Raw genomic sequence first — 27,499 nt, forward strand, 5'->3', positions numbered from 1 at the left:
ACCTTGTCAAGACATAAGCGAAACTTTTAAATTGTTTCTTTTTTTCATTTAGGCCTTCGTTTTTCGTTAAATGAAAGTTATATTAAAAAAAAATCTCTATTTTTAAACCAAATTTTCGCATGATTGAAATGATTATTCATGTTTAAAGTTTTTTTTTGGTCATAAGCGCTAATGGAAATGTTTTTTTGTAAATAATTATAAAAAATTACTCCCTACGAAGACTTTATTCTGTACTGGATCAAAAAATAAGTATTTGTTTTCTCTATACGGTGGTATTAATATATCGATTTTTGATGATAGTGCCTTTTTACCCTGTTTAATTTTGTACTACTTTCGGAATAAGGGTCCCCATATCATGTACTGTGATGTACTGTACTTCCATCCCTGAAAAATTCAGCTTGTGACACCGAAGTGAGAGGTAACGTCAAAATAAGCTTTAATCTACCTACATCATCATAGGTAGGTGTAGGTACTCTAGGTAAATTCTACCTAGACAGTAGCTGAACTAGCTGACAGTAGTAATTAATTTGTTATCCGATAAGTAGTTGTCATTATATAAGTTTAATCGTCTTATACCTCCTATAACGGTAGGTTTTGGATTTTTCCTGATTGGTTTGTTAAACAAAAATATACTGGGCATATAAATGTCTGTTACAGGTTAATTCGTTAAAGAAATATGTTACACACATATTATTTTAATAATAATAGTATAATAGTAATGGCTATATTATGTTATAACACATTATTGAATTAACAATTGAAAACAGTATTGAATGTACTTATTTTAACCAATGCATTGTTTTGTTTTTTTAATCTCACAAATAAGAAATATTTTATAGTTTTTATTATAAAAAACAGTGATTATACAATTTATTTACACCCCTTACACTGTTTTCTGTAAGGGGTGTAACCAGGAGTATATTTCGTAACCTTTTACGATATAAGAGGGCACAAAGTGTTTTATTACTTAATGCTTAAAATTTAATAATATATTTGTACATAAAATAAAATAGACTAGAAAGTCAATTAATTAATATTGACGTAATTACTAAATAAGTACAAGATTTTTTTTCTAATTATTTTAGTGTATTTTTAGTCACCCAATTATAAAGGAGAGATATCCAACCATTGCATTATTTTACTCACAAATAAATGTTTTATGGTTTTTATTATAAAACAACGATTAATTTATTATACACCCCTTAACCCAAACACTCCAAGGAGGATATTTCGTGACCCCGTATTTAAAGTGGACAAGGTTTATTAGTCAATGTTTTAATTACCCAGCGTCTTTAATAAAAATCTAATGTAATTTTTCATAGAAATGATCTGACATGAAAAGCAAATTTTATCAAAAAACTTTTTGATTATCTACAAGGAGTAAACCGCTGACAAATGTCTGTATACTAATGCCAAAGTAATGCCAAAAATACAAATTAAATACCAAATTTCTCATATAATGCCCCACTAATGCCAAGCTGATTCCAATATAATACCACTAATACCACGAATAATATGTAACACATTTGTTTCACGAATTAACCTGTAACAATACTGGTAGGTACGTGCACAGATTTTTTCCTAGGTAACTTAAAAGTCGTTAAAAAGTCTAATTATATTTAAAGAAGATATAATTCCAACAAATTACATTATAAGGCCAATAATGCACAAGTAATACCATTAAAATTTTAGCGTTTTTAACTTGTGTAACATATTTCTTTAACGAATTAACCTGTAACAATAGTGGTAGGTACGCGCACAGATTTTTTCGCTAGGTAACTTATTAAGTCGTTAAACAGGCCTATAAAAGCTATAACAACATAGGTAACTAATATTTATAATTTAATTCGAGTTTTAATCTCAAATAATAAATGTTTTTACTGGTGTATTTCTGAAGTGTTCATTATTAAAAGTAGATATTCTTCAAGTTATGCGAAGTAATAAGTAATGTTTCCGGTGAGACCGCGTATATGTCACCGGATTCTGGTTAGTATAAAGACTTTTTCTATAGAAAGAGTTTTTTCTATATTTTCCTTTCAAAATAAGACTAATTTCTTCTTATTCTTTTAAATATTACAGTGTTTCTTTTTCCTAAAATGTTATACTTAATTTTCGCTTAAAATTAAAAAATCACAAATGGAGGAAAATATACGTTATTGAATAAAGTTTATACAAATCACTTTACCATAACAAAAAAGTAAAAACATGTCATGGCGGAAGATATTCAGGTGGCATTTCACACATTTATCTATTAAAATCGAGATTAAAATAATAAACTTGCGTAACATGTTATACACGAGATAGAAAGTTTCAGAATCGATTAATACGCAATACGCTACGCAGTCAACTTATTCCTATGCGCGGATGAGCGTCTTCAAGACTCTTCCTTCGGCCAGGGTCACGACGCCGCCGAAGAGGAATCGGCCTACGTTTGGCTAAACAGGCTGGACACGGTGGAGTACGATATTGGCGAGTCTGAATATTTATAAAAATTTGCAAAGTAAAATATGTTGGAAAAATAATTAATCCATACATATATAAAAGCTCAAAGGTTTTTTTTGTTGCATCCATCACGCCGAGGTGTAACGCGAACGTAGTCGCGAGAAAAAGCTAGTAATTTATTAAATTATTTTATTTAACTCATTAATTTTCATTGAAAAGGAATTTTTGTAATTCGCTACTATATTAGTTAAAAACTAAGAAACTCATATCAAATTTAAGTTTTGCGATTTTGACTTATACTTTTTACAAAATCTGAACACATTTTAAAAGAAAAAAAGTTTTTTGATAATATTTGTGTAGATTGACTACAAGTTGTATGACATAAATTTCTACGACCGGTCTACCTAGTGGTCTGCAGCATCGCCTTGTGGTGCAAACGTGGGCCTGTTAATCTGTGATGTGACGCACAACAGCCAAGAAAAACAGAAGCGTGGCTAAGAATTTAGTAATTTAAAAAAAAGTCTTTTAGATACAGTAGTAGGTATTAAAAAAGTTTTGTGTTTAAATGGGGTTTGCCTTTAACAGTTAAAAAATTATATCGTAAAGTGTAACTTTCCGTAAGAATTCTTTTTTTTGCTTGCTTGTTTTACGGATAGGTGCGATCGCATAATTATTATTGATAATGTTTTATTTAATTTTAACATTACTACTTTTTCAGTGAATCTTTAAATCTGTTGTTTTTTGTTAAGTTCGTTATTTAAACATATGTATGTAATACACTCATATTAACACTAATCATATTTTTACGTTTTTATTCATCATTTTCAATGCCCCCCCGGTTGCATCTTTGTAAAGGACTGTGAATTTTTCTGATAGAATTTACAAATTTTATGTCACTGATAATTTTTACCACCCTACCGAAATCCAAAATTTCTTTAAACAAATTGAATTATTACAACATCTATTAATTTTAGATATATAATATCAAAAAATGGCAAGAAAAGTTACCGTATTGTACGTATGTATAACCCAATAATAAAATAAAAAATAGGGTATTCCCATTAGAAAATATGTTATATCCGCAACACTTTTTTTGAATTACCCTGTATACTCTATACAGTAGTACTATATACTATAAGTACTACTTACCAATAACTTTTTTATTTAACATTTTGATCTAAAACCGTAAAAAAACGTATTATGTAAAAAACATCGTGTAAGGGATAAAGGGGAAAACAGCCAAAAGGGGGAAAACAGACGATGAATACAATGTTAAAGACCGAATATCATATTAAAGATACAAAAATTTATTACTGTATGCGTTATTATTTGGCCATCGTTTGTTATATTCAATTGCAATTTAATATGTGTTTGGCTTTCTTTCACTATGATCCCACTCGGCTTGTCTCGTGGCAGGTTGGCGTAAAAAATGGATAGAAAATGTCTCGCTCTCGTCTCGCTCTTGTCTCGCTCTTGTCCCGCTCTCGTCTCGCGCTCGGCTCGTCAGGTCTGGACGCACCATAGACTGCCGGAGTGGTGACTTCACGAATGTCAAATTGCTTTCCAAACAAGGTTTAGTTCTTTATATTTCTATTGAGCTCTTCCAAATGACGTCACAAATTAATATAAAATGTAAAAACAGGTGATTGCCGACAACCGCCGACCGTGTATCTGGTATTTTCAATACGCCTTATATTATACGCCCTATAGGGGCATGGTTGCGCATGTTGCAAAACCTGTGAATTTTTTTGTAACGTCGCGCGACTACTGGAGCGTAGCGTCGAGTTTTCGTCGGTCGCGAACAGTAGTATCTGGAACTGGTTACTTAGTTACTGCCATTACTCGCTGACGAGTATTTGACACGCATCAGAAGATAGTTACGCAAGGCGTCTTCTGTCATGAGCTTTTGTCAAGAGCACTGGAACTGGTAAGTACATAGCGTCGCCTGATCTCGGCCGCTTTGTCTGTCGCGAAGGGATGTAACTGGTAATGACCTATACTGCGATGGACTTCGCTCCAGTGTCAGTGGTCGCGCGACTGCTGGAGCCTATGGTCGCGAATAGTAGTAACTGGAACTGGTACATAGCGTCGCGCGATATCGACCGCTTCGTCTGTTGCGAAGAGATGTAACTGGTAACGACCTATACCGCGACGTACTTCGCTCCAGTGTCAGTGGTCGGGCGACTGCTGGAGGAATATAGTGAATATATTTAAGAACAAAGGAATTGCATCAGACTGCGCAAACTACCGGGGAATTTCACTACTGGTTATCGGAGGAAAAATTCTTGCAAAAATTATGTCAAACCGCCAACAAAAAATACATAGAAAAAATCCTACCAGAATCGCAAACGGGTTTTCGCACCAACCGCGGCACTGTCGATTCCATATTCTCCATCCGCCAACTACAGGAAAAAGTAAAAGAGCAGCAGTGTAAACTTTATGTTGCATTCATCGACCTAACAAAAGCCTTCGATTCCGTAAATAGGGATGCACTTTGGGCAATTATGAAAAAGTTCGGAGTATCCAACAAATTTATTGCAGTATGTAAAAGCCTCCATAAGAACAACAAGTCAAGAATGTCACATCATGGATTACTGAGTGATCCCTTCCTAACAAATACAGGAGTTAAGCAGGGATGTATCTCAGCGCCTCTTCTATTCAATATATTAATGGCAGTGCTCTCCATTATAGTGGACAGCAAACTACAGGAAAGAGGATTGGGCATTCGATACAGATACGACGGCCGGCGGTCGCAACCAAACCAAACCTCAGGGTAAAAATACATATAAAATTCATCACAGTAGTCCAATACACTGATGACTGCGCTCTAGTTGCAAAAACGTTACAGCAATTACAAGAAATGTTGAACACATATACCTGGACATACGAAGCTTTGGGTCTTAAGCTGAACATTGATAAAACTAAAATCATGTGCACTCGCCCGGAAGATCACAACAATGTTATAAAAATCGGAGAAGAACTATTGGAATATGTAGCGGAATTCAATTACCTCGGCAGTTTTATTTCGGAAAATCCATATCCAATATCGACTCCGAAATTCAGCACAGGATTAGCAGCGCCTCAAGAGCATTCTGGAAATTAAAAGACAGGGTTTTCTACAATCATGACTTAAGCACAAAAACGAAACTTGCAGTGTACCGAGCGATAATATTCCCTACCATGCTGTCCGGAAGCGAAACCTGGGTACTGTACCGCCGACACATGAAAGCATTAAACAAGTTGCAACAGAGACACCTTAGACAACTCTTTAGAATCAAATGGTTCCACCATGTCTCAAACGTATCGGTCCTTAAATAAGCTAACTGCGAGAGCGTTGAAGTCATGTTTACAAAATCCCCCTTAAGATGGGCTGGTCACGTATGCAGAATGCAAGAAAACCGCCTACCAAAATCTCTGCCTTACGGTGAGCTTGTAGATAGCAAGAGGACCGGGTGGACAACTCAAAGAACCGGATGGACAACTCAAAAGGTACAAAGATATTTTACACGAAAACTTAAAGGGGATAAACATGTAGAATGAGTGGGAAGAAGCAACGCACAATAGAACACAATGGAGAAGAATTGTAAACTCAGTTAACAGCGACAACCAAACAGTAAAGTGGCACCAAAGTAATGAGATATTTGAATGTCCGGAGCGCAGAAGAGAGATAAAATCGTGTATAGGACTTTTCAGTTACAGAAAAGCTCATGAAAGAAAACGTCTTGCGCAACCATCTTCTTGATGCGTGTCAAATACTCGTCAGCGAGTAATGTATGTTCGGCAAATTAGATATTTATAAATAAACACTTTTACAAAAATAAGAAAAAACAAGACCGAAAAAAAGGAAATTTGTAAACCTACTTTCGATTTAAAAAATTAAACATACAGGGTGTCCCAGAAATAAGTGCAAGTATTTTAAGGTGTGGTAGATCTGGTCAAAAAAACATTTTTTCTCTTTACCGTTTTTCGAACAAGTCCAAAATAACCGAGTTATTTTACTTTGAAAATTTCCAAAAAAATGATTTTTTGTTAAAATTCTGGGTATCACTGGATATTTTCTGGATTTTTTCATGTAAATTTAAGCTACTACCTATGTTGCCATGCTATTAAGAAATTATGTATTTAACGTAAAACTAAAAAGAATTCAACAATTTTTTGCAAAAAAATCCTTTTTTTTTTGCAAAATATACCTCATAGGCGTGTTTCTGAAGCCGAAATATACTACCAGTTAAAATACTTGCACTTATTTCTGGGACACCCTGTATAACCCCAATTAGAGTTATATAGTCTGCAAAGAAAGAGAATTACATTTTACTAACATACGTAAATAAAGTAAGACTGAGTTTATTTTGATTATTTGACATTAACATTTTACTTCTAACTTTTCCACCAATAAGGAATATACGTATAGATAAAAACATACACGTAGATAAAGAAATTTAGCATATGGCGTAGGTATCTCGAATAAGTTGTATTTTCAAAATTAAAAGCTAACATAACTAAATTCTTCTAGCCATCTGGATGTTGTTTATTGTTTACAAATTTGGGTGGAGGGTTATGAATTGTTATTGTTTATGTGAATTTGCACAAACACAGAAATAACGGCAGGGAGAGGAGTAGGTACAGTAACCAGAAATACCACAAAGGCGGAAACAACGACACTTTGAGCATCGGTTACAAAATCGCGATATTTGTCGCGGTATTTCTCTGGAACTGTCGCTATTGTAACGCGACTAATGTGGAACCGGTATTCCTATCACTAGCTTCAATCAGTCGTAAACAGTCAACCGTCAGTGTTATTTATTTTAGTTGGTATTGTATCGTATCTCAATTCCATTACGACAAATATAAACATTTGGTTACTTCGTTCCAAATAAAGTTGGAAAAATAAAATAATCCCTTAATTTTTTGTAATTGTTATTTTTGTTTTCATATTGTATATTGTTTAAAAAAATGTACTTTTTTTCTTTTAGGAATTATAACCAAAATATTAACATTAAAACCATTCCAATTATTGAACAGACTTACATTTTGTATGTACCTTACACACGCGTTTCCAATAAGCTATACAGTTTTCAGATTAAGAACCAAGTTAGTCTTAACCGAAGGAGTTATTGTAAGTATTCAAATACTTTTTATTTTTAATAATCTTAAGACTATTGAAACTTTGGTATCAGTAAACAAGATTGCGTTTTTATTTGTATTTTATAAATCTGAAAATACATACATTTGCAATTTATGAATTCGCCTATGTTATTCTTTATAAAATATCAATAACATTTGAATTGTTCATTTTCAACTACCAGTCTTCTTGTATATAATATAAAAAATGCTAAAATTTCTATATTTTTTCAGATCAATGAATTTATTTCGGCTTATGTATTAACAGTACTTCTTTCTATTCTTTGGACGCTAGCCTTGGAATCACCTATAATGATACTTCAAAATATTTTATTAAGAAAGAGAAAATAATTAATCATTGTATAAATTAGAATATTAATTTATTAAGTGTGCATAATAATTATTAAAGTATTTTAAACTTACGGGCCATATAAATATTATATTTTGTATATTTTTTAATAAAAATTTACTTATTTCAAAATTGAGATGAATGAGGAATAAAATGGACGAAGAACATTTTTGTGAGATTTTGCTATCAGAACTTATATGGTAAAAACACTCCTGTGTAAATTTGTTAAGTTAGCGTCTCCTTTGTGCTGTTAAGGCTAATCTATTTTTGGTAGGTCTATTTTTTTAAAGAAGTTTGGGAATCTGTTGGAAGACATTCAGGCTTTGGCCCATAAGGCGGTCTTAGTGCCTGGATAGTGTCGGGTTGGTGCCCCCACTCTGGGAGGTATCCGACCTACTAAACCCATCTCCTCTGTTCCTGCCACACTTACTGGTCCCGTCCGTGGATATCGACGCAAGTAAGTGCCGGTATTACTTTCTTCATTTTTTTCCCTCGTTACTTTTACTTTTCTTCTTTCTCATTCTTTTCTTTCTCCGACATTATACCTTTAATATAGTCATTAATGTGATTCCAGTTCTCTTTGGTTTTAAGCTTAAGGCTTACCATATTTCCAACCTTACTTTACTGTTACTTACCAGTTAACTGAGCTAATACAGGCAAGCCTGGATAGCAAAGAAACAGCACTTTGTGCCTTCTTGGACATTGCAGGGGCGTTTGACAATATACCTCACAAGGTGGTCAAGCGATCTCTTGAAACAAGAGGGGTGAACAGTACGATAATTCGCTGGTTTTGGGAAATGCTCTCAACACGAACAGCAGAGGCTGAGATAGGTACCAAAACTGTAGTTGTTAAAACAACGCAAGGGACTCCACAAGGTGGAGTGACCTCCCCCCTACTGTGGAGCTTGGTAGTGGATGAACAACTGGAAGAATTAACTCTAGCGGGAATACACTGCATAGGGTACGCAGATGACATAGTCATCATTGCACGGGGCAAACATGAAGGCACCTTGTGTGATATTATCCAAAGAGGACTCCGCATCGCTGAGAGATGTTACAGGACTGTCGGACTGAGTATTAACTCAGATAAAACCGCAGTAGTGCCATTCACTAGAAAGCGAAGTTTGAAAAACTTGAAAAGAATCCATCTAGATGGAAAAGAAATACTGCCATCACAGGAAGTGAAATATCTGGGAATAACCCTGGATAGTAAACTTCTCTGGAACAGGCATATTAAGAACATTACCAGCAAAGCCACAAAGGCTCTCATGATATGCAGATGACTGGCGGGAAATAGGTGGGGCTGCGCCCCTAACATTTTGCGCTGGATGTATACCATGATGGTAAGACCGATGATTACTTATGGAGCAGTTGCTTGGTACAAAACTAGAGCAACGTACAGCAAGGCAAAACCTGTGCAAAGTACAGAGTACTGTATCTGCATCACAGGTGCCATGAGAACATGTCCAACAGCAGCAATGGAGGTCATTCTAGGCCTAACACCACTGCACATTGTCGTCGGTAGTTATGCCAATGCGACAATGATTAGAATGGTTACTGACGGAAACAGTACTCGGAGAATTTTCAGGTCAGGGGCTTGGAACACCCTCAAAAAGAAAATTCCACTTCTCCAACTTCCAGTGGATGACATACCAAGAATTTACAACTTTGAGAAACACCTCACTGTAGTATTGGGTATTAAAAAGGATTGGAAGAAAGAAACGCTTACTCAGCATATAAAAGACCATACCATCACGTGGTATACTGATGCTTTCAAAACCAAAGCAGGGACAGGGATAGGAGTATTTGGACCGAAAACTGAATACTCCGAACCAATGGGCACCTACCCCAGTATCCTTCAGGCAGAAATTTGCGCTATCGAAAGATGCGTACAATTTATCTTAGATAGGAACTATCGAAAACAGGAAATTGCCATCCTATCCGATAGTCAAGCAGCACTTAACGCGATCAACTCAGTAACCATCAATTTGAAGTTGGTCAAAGAATTCCTAGAGAAGCTCAACAAATTAGGCAAAGAAAATAAAGTCCTCCTACTCTGGGTGCCTGTTCACCAAGGGATAAAAGGCAATGAAAAAGCAAATGATCTAGCTAGAAAAGGAGCGAACACTCCACGAACTGGACCAGAACCGTTCTGTTTTCCAAACGGGAACCAACTGAAAGCGGAACTGAAGCATCTGGAAGACTCCATCCGTAACTTGGAATGGGTATCCTCCAACGGTCTAAGACACTCGAAAAAGTTCCTTAGAACTTATGACCGAGAAATCAAAGGTTTTCCTTGATTTAAGTAAAAACAATCTTCGGATTGTCACGGGGTTTCTAATAGGACACTGTCTCCTCAACGAACACCTCAGTAGGTTGAAACTGAGAAACAACGGCGAATGCAGATTTTGTGGGGAAAATGGAGAAACACCAGAACACCTTATCACTGAGTGCGCCGAAACGACGACCATTCGTGCCATGAACCTTGGTACGTCTGATGTCGAGGATGGAGAGCTGGCCTCTGTGGAGCCGTCTCAGATACTGGCTTTTCTTAAAGCCCTGAGACTGTATGATGAGTTATAACTCGTTATAACTCAAGAAAGGGGAACATACAATAGATCTATAAGGTCGCGGTGATTAACTCCCCTCCTAAACATTCTACATTCTACATTCTACAAGGAAATGGACAAATCGTAAGGTCATAATTCCTATAGAATAAAAATATGATAAAAAGTTCATTAAGTTTTAGGATAAGTGGGAAATTTTTAACAAATTTGAAGTTTCTAGGACACATTGCATTGGTTCAAATAAATGTCTCAAGTTAGAACTTTTGCATAATTGCTGACTGTCCAGCATATTGCATTGAGTCGATTCACTCTGTGGCGGCGGCGGACCCAGTCACACACTAGTGGCGTACAGACTTAAGTCCATGAACGCATAATGGGTAAGATGCGGTTCGTCGATGTGTTTCGACGATGTGTTTAATTTAGTTATCATACTCATAATGCGTTAAAACTGTTTGTCAATACGATTCGTTAGTTCATTAGGAAAATTTTCCACTGTGCGACAACACTGATATTTATTTTGATGGTTTGTCCTAAAACCGACTTCTCTGCGAACCCCCGAACAACGCACCGCATCGACGAACCACATGAACGCATAGTGAGTATGGGCTTTAGCGAGTAGTGATGAGCAAAATGCAATCTCATGATGACCAAAACCAAGACTCACCTTCCTAGGTCTTCAAGTTTTTCAGCCATTGAATTTTAACATACTAATTTTTATAGTATAACTAATAACATAAGTAATAACATAACTAATTTTCAATATTGAATCATCATAGGTTATAGTTAAATGCCGCGTTGTCAGTGTAATATTGAATCATCCTATGTATTAGAGTTAAATGCCGTGTTAACACTACTATTTTATAGAGATGAGCAGAAAATCGCAAACTGCGATTTAATTGCAGCGATTGTAAATTCGCAATCGCAACCTGTGATTCCTTTCCATAACAAACTGCGACTTGCGATTGAAACATATATCTGCCTACTTTGGATTTTTAGGCAACCAATATTACACCAGTTGCGATTTGCAATCGCAGTGGGCACGCGAACGAAGAGCTGCGAACGAAAATCACAGCATTGCGATTTTCGTTTGCACCGGCGGTGCATCGACACGGCACTGAGAAGTAGAGATGGGCAAAAGTAACCGGTTTTTTGAATAACCGGTATTTTCTCTAAAATAACCGGTTATTTAAAGGTAGTTTTTTTTCACCAGTTAACCTAATAACCTTGCATTACGTTCAATAACCTATAGCCGGTTATTTTTTAAAAAATCGTACTTGTTTAAAACAAGTAACAATTAAATATTAGCTGTTTGAATCGTAAATTTCGAAGAAGCGAACGGCACGGATCTTCCAGATATTACGACGATAACGGGAGATCCCGCTCCCGCTCCCAAAACGAAAATATATGACATCAAACATCAAATGTCAAAATTAAATCAGGCATCAGGCGAACCCTGATGATAATAATCAAAACAACGGCCAAATGGCCCTGACAGGTCAGGCCGTAAAACAAAGTACTAATGGCATAGACTACTACTAGCCACCAGCTAGCCAAGTGATACGAACCTAACTTCAAATAGATTCTCTAAATTCTATATTTAAATTTTAACCGACTTTAACGGATTTTCAACGGTTCTTCAAAAGTCTTCCATGGTTTCGCCCAGTTTCACCCACGTTTCACCGTAAATATATTTTATTTGTAGTTTGAAGTCTCTCTTGAAGCTTAGACTAAAGAATACAAAATTAAAGTTCAAGTAATGAATGAAGATAATCTTTCATTATCTATTCATTCAGTCTCCTTATTTTTCTTTGGTATTTGATTAAAATAACTTGGTTGTAGATTGTAGAACTTGTGAGTTGTGTAGTTTATTTGAACGTTAAGTAATTACTAGTTTTAATATCATATCAATGTCTACTCAAAAAGTGAGGTTAGCATTTTTATTTAAATTCATTTTGTACATATACATACTTACATTGCTACAATCTCTATTTAATCATGCGATTTAACTAAGTTTGTTATCTAAATTTGAAGTAGATCTATGGAGTGTAGAGGTAAGTAAACCTATAGGAAAACTAAATATTTAGTTTTGCTAGGTTAGGTTATTTGAATAACCGGTTAATTTGTGTCGGTTAATTTTGTCAAGTTATTATTTTTTAAAGATAATCCCGGTTAACCTATAACCGGTTTTTTACCAATAACCGCCCATCTCTACTGAGAAGCCGAACGATGAGCTGGGAACGAAAATCGCAATATTGCGATTCTCGTACGCACCGGCTGGCGACGGCGCGTCATCAACACGGCAGTGGGCAGGCGAACGAGGAGCTGAACGAAAATCGCAGCTCATCCCAGCATTGCGATTCCGATTTTCGTTGGCACCGGCGGCGCGGCATCGGGAGTGGGCACGCCAACGAAGAGCGGCGATTGTGATTTTCGTTCGCAGCTCCCAACACACCGGCCTAGACTAGATCGCAAAATCACATTCGCAATCAGGGCCCCGTAATTTTTATGAAGCGTTGGAAAATAGGTTTATATATGTTTATATACCGCATAATATATATTATGTATAATTTTTTAGTTTTAAATTTTGATAATAGTTTTAGATTTATAATATAATTATGGATTTAGAAGGTTAAAAAATTCTTGTTTTCGGTTATGACTAATTATAGTTACAGTTACTCCCAGGTAATGATTCAGGTAAAATAATTCATTCAAGGACAGTTTTGGATTCAAATTATAAAAAATTATCTATTTTTATCCTTTATTTACTAGAAGACATAGAGCACGAAAAAGAAACAGTCTTTCTCTTTATTATATTTTGTTATATGTATATTATATTATTATAAACATTTTTATAACAATCCATAATATAATATAATTTTCTGAATATACTAACAGTTGTGGATCGGCTGCTATGTTAATTTAAATACATCCTTTACAATCAGTTTTTTCATTTTTGAGAAATTTGAAATATAATAAAATGTGATATTGTCCTTTTATTTATTTAAAAGTTCGAAAGTTTGCACTTGCACTGGACGGGCCGTATCAAAGCCGTCGGCGTCGGCTTCTTTTGAGTTACATATAAAGAAAATGTTTTTAAAAGAAAAAAAAGATAAAATAAACAGTTTTTCTTTCTCGTTATCTGAATTAAGATTGCCGGCAACCTTTTTTATAATAAATTTTTCGTTAGTATACTTACAGACTGTCTAAAAGCACATTCGAATATTTTGAATATTTTATGTATTTTTTTCCCTTTTAAATTTATTCGGTCTATTCTAATCAAAAATGTTTAAAAAAGGAAACTAAGTTATTTGTGGTTTGGTTTGGTTTGATTTTTTTTGGTAATTGATGAAAATTTTAAGTGCAATATGTGTGCAGAGCAAAAATATAATAAAAAACACTTTAAAAGGCATATGGCATCGAAACACCCAACAGTTTCTTTGTAAGATTTTATTAAAAAAATTATTCCCCTATTTATTCTGTTTTTTCTCAAAAATTTTGGGATTGAGCTTCCCAGTTTACAGCGTACCAATTTAAAAATATCAAAATCGCAATCGCAGGTTACAGTCGCAGCGATTTACAAATCACAATCGCCGTTTCAACTGCGATTGGAAAATCGCAGTTTTGCTCATCTCTACTATTTTATTTAAACGCGCATTGTGCATCTTACTTTTTTAACATTGAAAATGTTTCTGTTATCCTATATGAGCCCAAATCGAATTAAAATGCTACATTTGCCACTCCATGACGTCATATATACAAGGGTATAGGAAATCTCGGCGCAGCGGCGGCAGTCGGCCAGCGCGCGCAAAAACCATTACATCGCTAATTGTTTATTGATATATCTTTATTAGTTTAAAAGCAAAAAAATATGGGTTTGCTTTGATACCTTGTCAAGACATAAGCGAAACTTTTAAATTGTTTCTTTTTTTCATTTAGGCCTTCGTTTTTCGTTAAATGAAAGTTATATTAAAAAATCTATTTTAAAACCAAATTTTCGCATGATTGAAATGATTATTCATGTTTAAAGTTTTTTTTTGGTCATAAGCGCTAATGGAAATGTTTTTTGTAAATAATTATAAAAAATACTCCCTACGAAGACTTTATTGTGTACTGGATCAAAAATAAGTATTTGTTTTCTATACGGTGGTATTAATATATCGATTTTTTGATGATAGTGCCCTTTTACCCGGTCTAATTTTGTACTACTTTCGGAATAAGGGTCCCCATATCATGTACTGTACTTCCATCCCTGAAAAATTCAGCTTGTGACACCGAAGTGAGAGGTAACGTCAAAATAAGCTTTAATCTACCTACATCATAGGTAGGTGTAGGTACTCTAGGTATATTCTACCTAGACAGTAGCTGAACTAGCTGACAGTAGTAATTAATTTGTTATCCGATAAGTAGTTGTCATTATATAAGTTTAATCATCTTATACCTCCTATAACGGTATGTTTTGGATTTTTCCTGATTGGTTTGTTAAACAAAAATATACTGGGCATATAAATGTCTGTTACAGGTTAATTCGTTAAAGAAATATGTTACACACATATTATTTTAATAATAATAGTATAATAGTAACGGCTATATTATGTTATAACACATAAATATGTATTGAATGTACTTATTTTAACCAATGCATTGTTTTGTTTTTTTTAATCTCTCAAATAAGAAATCTTTTATAGTTTTTATTTAAAAAAACAGTGATTATACAATTTATTTACACCCCTTACACTGTTTTCTGTAAGGGGTGTAACCAGGAGTATATTTTTTTAACCTCTTACGATATAAGAGGGCCACAAAGTGTTTTATTACTTAATGCTTACAATTTATAATGTATTTGTACATAAAATAGAATAGATTAGAAAGTCAATTAATTAATATTGACGTAATTACTAAATAAGTACAAGATTTTTTTTCTAATTATTTTAGTGTATTTTTAGTCACCTAATTATAAAGGAGAGATATCCAACCATTGCATTATTTTACTCACAAATAAATGTTTTATGGTTTTTATTATAAAACAACGATTAATTTATTATACACCCCTTAACCCAAACACTCCAAGGAGGATATTCCGTGACCCCTTATTTAAAGTGGACAAGCTTTATTAGTTAATGTTTTAATTACCCAGCGTCTTTAATAAAAATCTAATGTAATTTTTCATAGAAATGATCTGACATAAAAAATTTTTATCAAAAACTTTTTGATTATCTACAAGGAGTAAACCGCTGACAAATGTCTGTATACTAATGCCAAAGTAATGCCAAAAATACAAATTAAATACCAAAATTTCTCATATAATGCCCCACTAATGCCAAGCTGATTCCAATATAATACCAATAATACCACGAATAATATGTAACACACATTTGCTTCACGAATTAACCTGTAACTGGTTAATAAAACGAATTAACCTGTAACTGGTAAATACTGGTAGGTACGTGCACAGATTTTTTCCTAGGTAACTTAAAAGTCGTTAAAAAGTCTAATTATATTTAAAGAAGGTATAATTCCAACAAATTACATTATAAGGCCAATAATGCACAAGTAATACCATTAAAATTTTAGCGTTTTTAACTTGTGTAACATATTTCTTTAACGAATTAACCTGTAACAATAGTGGTAGGTACGCGCACAGATTTTTTCGCTAGGTAACTTATTAAGTCGTTAAAAAGCCCTATGAAAGCTATAACAACATAGGTAACTAATATTTATAATTTAATTCGAGTTTTAATCTCAAATAATAAATGTTTTTACTGGTGGATTTCTGAAGTGTTCATTATTAAAAGTAGATATTCTTCAAGTTATGCGAAGTAATAAGTAATGTTTCCGGCGAGACCGCGTATATGTCACCGGATTCTGGTTAGTATAAAGACTTTTTCTATAGAAAGAGTTTTTTCTATATTTTCCTTTCAAAATAAGACTAATTTCTTCTTATTCTTTTAAATATTACAGTGTTTCTTTTTCCTAAAATGTTATACTTAATTTTCGGTTAAAATTAAAAAATCACCAAATGGAGGAAAATATACGTTATTGAATAAAGTTTATACAAATCACTTTACCATAACAAAAATGTAAAAACATGTCATTGCGGAAGATATTCAGGTGGCATTTCACACCTTTATCCATTAAAATCGAGATTAAAATAATAAACTTGCGTAACATGTTATACACGAGATAGAAAGTTTCAGAATCGATTAATACGCAATACGCTACGCAGTCAACTTATTCCTATGCGCGGATGAGCGTCTTCAAGACTCTTCCTTCGGCCAGGGTCACGACGCCGCCGAAGAGGAATCGGCCTACGTTTGGCTAAACAGGCTGGACACGGTGGAGTACGATATTGGCGAGTCTGAATATTTATAAAAATTTGCAAAGTAAAATATGTTGTAAAAATAATTAATCCATACATATACAAAAGCTCAAAGGGTTTTTTTGTTGCATGCATCCCGCCGAAACCGCTTTACCAAGGTATATATGTGTAGATTTGTTATGAAGTAATTTTTATAGTGCTTAATGGCTAAATACTAAAACATACCTGAAAAACACCTACATACAATACCTCCAGAAATAAATTATTTGTCATTGTCAGTGGTGTGTCAGTTAGATTATAGATACGTTTTTAGATATTTTAGAGTGAGTTCATGCCGCCAGCTTTAGATACATAAATATTAGCACAAAGGTGTAAACGACATTAGTGAATTAGCTACACAAAGCGATTTTAGGAAATTCATCCTCTTAGAGAGTAAAATTATCTCGGAACAGTTTGTTGTATGAAAATTCCTTACTATTTGGTCTAGAAGAATGAAATCCTACAAAAAGAATTAGAAGAATTTTTTGAAATTCATCAACTAAATGGGTAAAGTTAGTAAAAATTTATATAAAACTTGGTGACCTCTGGATTGTACACATAAAAATTGGCACAAAGGTAAAGCGAATTTATGAAATTTATACCCTTAGGGAGTAGAATAGGGAATGAAAGTTTGCTGTACGAAAATGCAATACTATAACGTTATAAACCAGACAGTATAAAATTTTATACAAGGGTTTATTTAGTGACATCATAACAAAATATATCTTCCTCAATTATCCTTCAAAGAATAAAAAATAACCTATAAAGAGAGTATTAGTGCTCTTAATAAATAAAAAAAAGATGAAAAATAAAAAACATCTATGCTCACTAGCTCCCTATAAAGTAAAAAAAATCATTTAAATCAATGCATGAAGATTGGAGGTGTAACGCGAACGTAGTCGCGAGAAAAAGCTAGTAATTTATTAAATTATTTTATTTAACTCATTAATTTTCATTGAAAAGGAATTTTTGTAATTCGCCACTATATTAGTTAAAAACTAAGAAACTCATATCAAATTTAAGTTTTGCGATTTTGGCTTATACGTTTTACAAAATCTGAACACATTTTAAAAGAAAAAAAGTTTTTGATAATATTTGCGTAGATTGACTACAAGTTGTATAACATAAATTTCTACGACCGGTCTACCTAGTGGTCTGCAGCATCGCCTTGTGGTGCAAACGTGGGCATGTTAATCTGTGACGTGACGCACAACAGCCAAGAAAAACAGAAGCGTGGCTAAGAATTTAGTAATTTAAAAAAAGTCTGTTAGATACAGTAGTAGGTATTAAAAAGTTTTGTGTTTAAATGGGGTTTGCCTTTAACAGTTAAAAAATTATATCGTAAAGTGTAACTTTCCGTAAGAATTCTTTATCTGTCATTGATCATGATCTGTCATCATGTTAACCTGATGTTTTGTATGTTATTTTGTTTTTTTCGAGGTTTTTTTGCTTGCTTGTTTTACGGATAGGTGCGATCGCATAATTATTGTTGATAATGTTTTATTTAATGTTAACACTACTACTTTTTCAGTGAATCTTGAAATCTGGTATTTTTTGTTAAGTTCGTTATTTAAACATAAGTATGTAATACACTCATATTAACACTAATCATATTTTTACGTTTTTATTCATCATTTTCAATGCCCCCCCGGTTGCTCTTTGTAAAGGACTGTGAATTTTTTAATATGTAATTACACATTACCGCGTTTATGGGTAATTCTTCTTCTCCTTCGTGTGCCTTCTCATCGGAGGTTGGGGGCCATCAATTGAAGTTCCTCCTTGTTTTGGACCCAACGGTTAATTGTACTGGCCTCTCCAATATTAAACCACTGACGCAAATCCCAGGAAAACCTTTTACGCCCGATGCCTCGACATCCTTAAGTCTTTCCCTCAACGATCTGTAGGAAACTATATTTGTTGTTCCTAAAAATATGATCAAAATATGGTGGTTGCCGTCGTTTAACTGTAGTCAATAGTTCTTGGTCCTTATTCATTTCCTCTAATAATACCTCAAGATTTGTTATTCGTTTGGTCCATGATATTTTTAATATTCTGCGGTCCGTGCCTTTAACATCCATCACTCGACTCTGTATAATAATGTAGACAGTACGTAATATTTGATAGCTCGCCAATGAGTAGTCAAGATTCAGGTCTCGGTTGCAGAGCAGGGTTTTCATTTTGAAAAAAGTGTTTCTGGCTATTTCAATTCTACGTTTGTAGAAATTCTACGATTTATTCATCATCAGATCCCATTTATCACTTAGCCAGCACCATAAGTATTTAAATCTTCTTACCCTTCTTTCTTTCTATATTTTGATCTTCTACTTGTATTTTGATATTTTCAATATTTAGTTTGTTGATAATCATAAATTTTGTTTATGTTTATTGTTTATGTTGATGTTTATGGTTTATGTATATTTTTTGAGACCATCACTCAGACTAATATTGCTAATACTGTCCATCAGGCACTGCAAATCTTTCTCATTGCTAGCTAGGAGCACCGTATCATCAGCATATCGGATGTTATTAATAGGTTTACCATTCACTTTTATTCCCACCTCCAAATCTTCCAACGCCTCCTGGAATATCGATTCAGAGCAGAGGCGCAACTAGACACCGACTCTTAGGGGGGCTCAAGCCATGAGACTTTTAAAGTTATACAGGGTGTCCCATAAATATGTGCAAGTATTTTAAGGGGTGGTAGATCTCGATAAAAAAACATATTTTCTCTTTATCGCCTTTCAAATAAGTCAAAAATAACGGAGTTATTTTACTTTGAAAATTTCCAAAAAAAATGTGCTAAAATTTTAAAAACCGCTGGATCATTTCTGGATTTTCATTCTTGTAAATTTAATCTAATACCTATGTTGCCATATTATCAAGAAATTATGTTTTTTAACTAAAAACTAAAAAAAAAAATTGAAAATATTTTTCAAAAAATTTCGAATTTTCAAAAAAAAATTTTTCGCGAAAAAACCTCAGGCGTGTTTCTGGGGTTAAACTATACTACCAGTTTAAATACTTGCACTTATTTATATACAGGGTGGGTTAACTTGGACGCTTTTAAAGGGAAACACCCTATTCTATAGGAGATAAGTGAAAACTAATGTCGGTCTCTGGAGGTCAATTTTTATCAAAAACATGATAGTAAAAGCCGCACATCGATATCTGTTACCGTTACGGGGTGTTTCCCAAAAATGCTCATTTTTAACAAATCGCTATAACTCTTTTTGCTACATATGGAAAATTTGGTATTTTTATGAAAGCATTTCTAAAGTATATTTTTTACGTAGAATTTAATGGTATGAAGTATATTTTTTTTAAATAAACAATTTACGAGTTATTAACAGAAAAATTGATTTCTTGTTTGAGACACTCTGTATATTTTTAATTAACTGAAAATAATTTAAAATTACCTTTCCAAAAATACAGCACACTTAATATTTTGTTATAGTCCCCTTCAAATTACAGAATTTTTAAAAGTTCGCCACTTTTAACTAGTAGGCTTTGGACCCCTTATTGATAATCTGCCCCTAATGGAAGTCGAAAACATATTTTTTCAGCAAAACGAGGTACCGCCTCAGAACACTGAAGTTATCAGAAAATTTTTCCAACCAATTTCGAGAATAATGAATAGCTAACGAAGATCTCAGCCGTTGGCCGTCGAGGCCGCCGGACTTAGCGCCTATGGATTTTTCTGTTTGCGGAAGAATAAGGGTTCTTATTTTCATATTGCCCGTATAATCTAGGCAAGAATTAGAAGTACTTAGCGGTTATGCGAGGGTATCTTTCATCTTTACTGAGTTAATGAATTCCGCAAGAAATGTTTAAAAACGGTCCCGTCTGTCCATTACAGAAGACGGTCATGTCGAACACCTGTAGCAAAATCTCATGTCTTGGTTTGTCATTTATTTTTATTGTTATTAGATATAGTTTAAATGTGTTGATGTAAATGTGTAAATTGTTATAAAATTCTGCATCTCTCATTGCAAATATTATTTTCGTTTTAATTGCTGCTCACAGCTAGAATTTTTTTTGTATTACAGTGGGCACCATTCAGAGAGCGTACTACTTATTCAAAATGGACGATTTTTTAAAATCTATCTCGAAGAAGAATAGAGCAAAATGTCAAGAGTATATTATATCTTTGGAAATGTAATTTCAAATTCTTTTCAATGAATTAAAAATATACAGGGTGTCCCATATAAAAAAATCCAATTTTCTGTTGATAACTCTTAAATTATTAATTTAAAAAAAATATACTTCTATCACTAAATTCTACGTAAAAAGGTGGTTTGGAAATATTTTCATAAAAATACAAAATTTTTCATATAAAAAAAGTTACAGCGATTTGTTAAAAATGCACATTTTTGAAAAACACTCGGTAACTCCGAAACGGTAACAGATATCGATGTGCGGTTGTAGTTGTAGTTGTGTTTACCGTCATGTTTTTTATAAAAAATTAAGCTTCTGTACACCGATATTAATTTTCATCTATCTTCTCGAAAAGGGTGTTACCCTTTAAAAGAGTCCAATTTGGCCCAACTTGTACATACGCTTAATTTATGGGTATTTGTTAGATTTATTATTTGAAAATTGTTTAACAAATTATTTATGACGTTAGAAAAAGAAATGCATGTTCTATTTGGAGTAAAACTTACTTTTTGTGCCTTACCTAAAATGTCAAACGTACGCCAAAAAAAGTATCCTTTTTACTCCTAATAAAACAATATCAAAAAATTAAAACTAATATCAATAACCTTGGTGATCAACCATGAGAACCTGACGATTGTTGCTCAACTTAGCTCGTATAATCGCACTATATCAAGTAGTTTTATTGAATCGCACCGAACATCTGGGAGGGCTAATTTTGGGGTTGGGGGGCTAAGCCCCCCCTAGCCCCCACTAATTGCGCCTCTTATTCAAAGTATAAATTAAACCGAAGTGGCGATAGAAGTGGCGAGTATAAATTAAACCTTGTCTGACACCTTTTCAGATTTCTATATCCGTTATTGACATATGTGATTTTTATATGAGCTGACTGATTCCAATATAAGTTTCTAATGATTCTTATGTCTTTGCCATCTAACGCCGTATCTCACGTTATCAAATACCTTCTCATAATCTATGAAACATAAGAAGGCGTTTGTCTGCTCATCGAGGCATTTTTGGACTAGGAACCAGAGATGCTGTTCTCAATGCAGGTTTTAGTCTGCATTGAGAACAAAGCATCTATGGTTCCATTCCAATTTGCTTACATATTACAAATGTTATTTCATACAAATAAGCAAAATAATAAGTCTTTTATATATGTTTAGAGCGAATTGTTAAAAAAATTAATTTGTAGTTGTGAATGTGAAAATCATTAGACTATTTATTTTAGGTATGTTGACTTTGTCCGTATTCTTAAGGATTAATTTATTTGTTATCTAAATCATAAATAAAAAAAAGTTACCCTTTACTACGATCTTTCATTAATATTAAACTACTAATGGTATATCAATAGTACTGAAGTTTATATTAATTTTTATTTAGTGGAATTATTATGTATAGGTTGTTACGTCTCAGATGAAGCTTTTAAACGATAGAAATGACACAAAAATTAAAATTTGCCGAGAATACTGAAAAATTATGCAAATTCTTTATGGAACACGTATTTTTCATTAGATTGCAAGCACTTCTAGGTTTGACCATTTTTATCATTGAAATTTTTCTGTTTTGTAACAATTCTCAAGAGGAAATAGTTATGTTCTTAATGGTTTTCTTGACAAGATTTTTTGTAAGTATTTGCAAATTTAGGAAAAGTATTTTTTCCTAGATTAAGTAAAAATATGTAAGTTAAAATATTTTTTTTAATTATTTAATGTATTATTTTATATATATATATTTTTAAATATACACCATGATTCTTTTACTTAGCTTCCGATTAACTTCCGATATTCGAGCTATCATAAGTTGAAAATCGAAAATATCAATAATTAACTTTACTACAAATTTTAATGTGCCTTTAGCATAAATTAGTTAATTATTTTTAATCACTGATAATTTTTAAATTAAATTCGTGTAACAAAATCTAAAAATAATAATTACGTTAATCATATATTTTTTTGACTCTGTAACTCTAACCAGCGAGTATTTTATTGATCTTTTTTTAAAGTTTTATGATATGGAAAATAACAATAATCCATTATTCATGTTCTTTTGTCACTGTATATGTTGGCTATGCATGTCATTGTCTGCTCGTTTAAATACTTAAAAAGTAGCAACTTAACGGTAACCATATATAACCGGGAGTTTTTTTCCTGGTTCTTTGCTGCCATCAATATGTATATAAATGAAAAAAAAAACAATATGTATATAAATGGTTACCTACATCAGGGAGAATTGATCTGATTCTATTAGTTGGTGAGTACAGTGTATGTACATTCACCAGTTAATAGAATACTGAAATGTTCCTGATTTATCTAATCTGGACTTTTTTATGGGAATATGTTAAATAAAATGTTTATAAAACTCGACCAACTATTAACGACAACATGAAAGAAATGATTATGGCTGATTTTTGAAGTACAATTCCGCATGTTCCTTTTAACATAAAAAGATCTATTGAAAAGAGAATTAATTATTTTATGCAGTAAACAGGAAAGGAAGCATTTTGAGCATTTCATTCAATCTCGCTAATTTTTGTCACATAATTGTACGTTTATATCTAGTTTTAATTCTTTAATAGTCAAGATATGTTTTAAACATGTATCTTTTATTACCATTGAGTATTTTACTCTATATCCTTTAATTTTTGTTGAATTAACAAAAGCTATATCACAGCCACCTATATTATGTCAAATAATAAAGATTTACTGACGCAAAATCATAATAATGAAAATATCTAGGAAAATCTTTGTCTGGGAGATAGGCAACCTTTATAGTATTTTGAAGATATACAGATTGTTAACTGGACATTTACTCATAGGGGAACAGAATGACAACACTGCCTATTGAGAACGCATGCACATGCACTTATAGGGTTTTATGCCGACTCGTACCGTCGCGCGTCGCGTCGTCTATCGACGAGCGGGCCGAGGATGCCATATTTCAACCATAAAGCTCTTGCCGCGAGTAATAAATAAATTAACAACCTGTATAAATTCTCCATTGAATAACTTTTAAGGTAAAATTTTAATTTGGTTTAACATATATTAGTTATTGGAATTAAATATTAGGCTATACAAGATAAATTACAATTATTTAGATAGCTGTTACTGAAATTTAAAATATAACCCATCAAAAACATATAGAATGTAAAAAAATGCCAAGTCTCGCAACACAATTCCTCCGCTATAGAAAGCTGTGAGATCTCATGTAAAATCAAGTCAATTTATTTTACTTAGTCTCTCTTTAAGCACCTATTCAACAATTTTGATATAAATTGTTAGTATCAATATTAGTCATCTTTATTTCTATAATAATTATAATGACTTGGCAATGGCATGCACGGCACCATAATTATAAAAAAAAATAATCTACTAAGAATAATCAATTTCGATTACTAAGTAAATCTAAACGGTGCACTTAAGAATAGAGTTTTTTAATTACTATAGAATATAATATCGTGCAATTGCCAAATGTCGAAATTAAAGAAATTTGACAAGCGATAATGCATAAACTATGAGGGATAATTACTAGATATTTTGGTAACCTAGCCAGCTATAGTATGTCTTCAAGTGTAGTAAAAATTACTATTTTTGCTTTATCCACAACGAAGTTACAGGGTGGTCAAAAGTGTTGCTAATAACTTCGAGAAAAGGATGGATTCATATCAAGGATAGGAATCATCCTATATATATATATATTTATATAAAATGCTTATTTTCTTCATTAAATAATAAATACGTACTTATTAACCTTATTGTAGGTAAATTAAATAAAAATAACCTGTTATAAATTTAAATAAAGTCCATAAACTGATGTCGATTTTGGAAATAGCTACTAAGTGTCACTAGAAAATTGCCATGGCGACACCAGCCATCTTGATTACAATTTTATTGAGAAATCGCTTTTTATTCAAAATCTGCGCCAGATAAGTATAGGAAACCCTAATATAGTTTGAAAGAGCATTTAAATCTGCTTCGACTTATTTAAAAAAATACATAGTGTTGTATTTGAAATGACGAAGTTCTTATTTAAAACAGATATTTAAAATAGACCAGCAAATTTTGATACCCCTGTATACATTTACAAAAGCAATAAAAATGTTTAGTAAAGTTTATTTCTCTGGCTTAAAAGTCATCTCAAGAACTAATTCCGAAAAGTAATGTACAGGGTGTTGACAAACTCTTTTATTATAGTTTGCATATTTACATATCTCTAAATATCTCAAAAACCAAAACTTTTAAACATATTGAATCCTTATAATAAATGCATTATTTTATGTCCAGGAATCCAAAAATGAAATAAAATACCGGGTGTTCAATAAGAAAAAACATAAATTTGGTATGGATCTAAGTTCTGATACACCCTGTAAATTTTGATACCCTGATACATAATTTAAATTATGCACATTGCTTTCCCACATATACCCATAAAATATTTTGGTTCTACATGTTTCCGTTTTCGTATAATCAACCGAGGCGAATGAGGTGCGCCACCCTGTATTTTATATCAATTAAAGTTTGAGTTAATCGAGGGCGCGATATATTCGGCGCCGGCCTGACTAACTGGAATTTAAATTTCGCGCTGGGGATTCAGGTGGTAGCTCTGCTGTAAAAATGTCAAGTTGGCGCATTTATTTATTTATTTATTTTCAGACATTGTAATTCGTTTTGAGACTTTAGTTTTGTATTACGATTTTTGGTTTAAATAAATACTGTTGTGATACTTTAAGCCTAAAAATAAAAATGTTTACAAGGAGACCTACTCGAACATTGTTCTTTTTAGAACCATTTTTTGTGCGAAGTGTACAAGACAGCTTAATAGTCGTAAAAAAACTCATCGCAACTTTATTAGAATATTTTGAACGGGAAAGCGGTAGTAATGGCCCTTTATATCCCTTAAGTGCTGTTAAGAGGGTGAGTTTTGTTGATGTAAATAATAACTGTTTATATATTTATAATTAATTTATTTTTGTTTCCTAAAATATTTTGATTAAAAGAAAATATGTAAAAGTGGGCAACGCTGAGCCGGTCAAGCTCAATCACGTATGAACTGATAGCATAAATAAAAGTTTATTTGGTGAACTGTAGGTAATATACCTAAAAGGAAATAAGCTGGAATGATTTATTGGATAGCTAACAATTAATAAATTATATTTTTATTAATAATTGTATGTAATAGGTATTAATCAAAAATAAAGTAGCAAATAAACAAAGCAAAGGCGGCAGAATCTAATAGATTTGTTTTAAACCTATTTGGTTTACGCTGACCAATGGGACAAATTTCAAAAAAGATTCACATATTTTAATTTATTATTAAGTCATCAGTAGTATCACTGGTAGATATAAAAAACATTTTTGGTAAACTCTGTCTCAAATAGTTTCTGAAAAATAAAATTATTTTTTTAAAAGGTCTGATTAAATTAATATCTCCGAAATTAAAGTTTCAAAAAAAGTCATACTATATCTACAAATTCATTTACCCACTAGTAGATATAAAAAACATTTTTGGTAAACTCTGTTTCAAATAGTTTCTGAAAAATAAAATTATTTTTTTTAAAAGGTACGATTAAATTTATATCTCCGAAACTAAAGTTTCAAAAAAAGTCATACTATATCTACAAATCCATTTACCCACTAGTAGATATAAAAAACATTTTTGGTAAACTCTGTCTCAAATAGTTTCTGAAAAATAAAATTAATTTTTTTAAAAGGTCCGATTAAATTTATATCTCCGAAACTAAAGTTTCAACTAGTATACTACTAGTCTACTAATATAATTAATTTCAAATTTTAATTTCGACCACCTTTATTACTGAAAGGCTGAAATCTAATTTTATTTTATTTTCAGTTATTATCGGCTCTCATAGCTCTAGTAACTACAACAAAAAAAGTTCTTGATTATAGCAATATGGTTAAAACATTGTTTCCAAGATCGAAAGAACAAACAAAGAATGGAGAAACATATCACATGGTGGGATATTTTGTGGATAGAATTTTTCATTTTATATATTTAGACTGTTGTATAATAGTTTTAATTCTCACTTTTGGAGGTACGTTTTATTGTATTGTAATAATTAATTTAAAATTTTCTGACCTATCGAGCTATTTGCATATACATCTTGGAACTATACGCATAGTAAAAAGACATACCTAATATCATTACATGTACAATACTAATGGTAAATACCATACTATCGATAAAAAAAGGCGTCAAAGACGGCTGGGGAATGACATTCGATGATAATTTTAGCGAGCTCAAGACATCATTTACTTATCCGTACTCTTTTCTATATTTTAATTGCCAGTTAAGTAAGTCGGTCTTAAAAAGGTTGTAAATGTTTATATCGAGTAAAAATGATTTTTAAATGTTGTAATTTAATTATAATTATTGTTAGTTCCCAGTAGTTAATATGCAGATAAAAAAATCGTGGGTGTTTGGGAAGGCTTGAAAGGAAACAATGTTTTTGCGACGTTTTGCGACTTTATTGTCGCTTCTTCAGGCACCAAAACATAT

The 27,499-nt window shown here is 32.6% G+C and overlaps 1 protein-coding gene across 1 annotated transcript in view; it reads left to right on the forward strand.

The window, feature by feature from the left end:
* The window catches only part of LOC115875000 (nose resistant to fluoxetine protein 6-like), a 98,767-nt gene that overhangs the window by 56,439 nt on the left and 14,829 nt on the right, over positions 1-27,499 (forward strand). Inside the window, exons 11-12 of the mRNA XM_030890311.1 lie at positions 7,416-7,558; positions 26,834-27,035. Coding sequence (XP_030746171.1) covers positions 7,416-7,558; positions 26,834-27,035 — 345 coding nt within the window. The remainder of the gene's footprint in view (positions 1-7,415; positions 7,559-26,833; positions 27,036-27,499) is intronic.

Source organism: Sitophilus oryzae, unplaced genomic scaffold, assembly GCF_002938485.1.
Source record: "Sitophilus oryzae breed Bouriz unplaced genomic scaffold, Soryzae_2.0 scaffold_1312_pilon_pilon, whole genome shotgun sequence".
Classification (NCBI taxonomy): Eukaryota; Metazoa; Arthropoda; class Insecta; order Coleoptera; family Curculionidae; genus Sitophilus; species Sitophilus oryzae.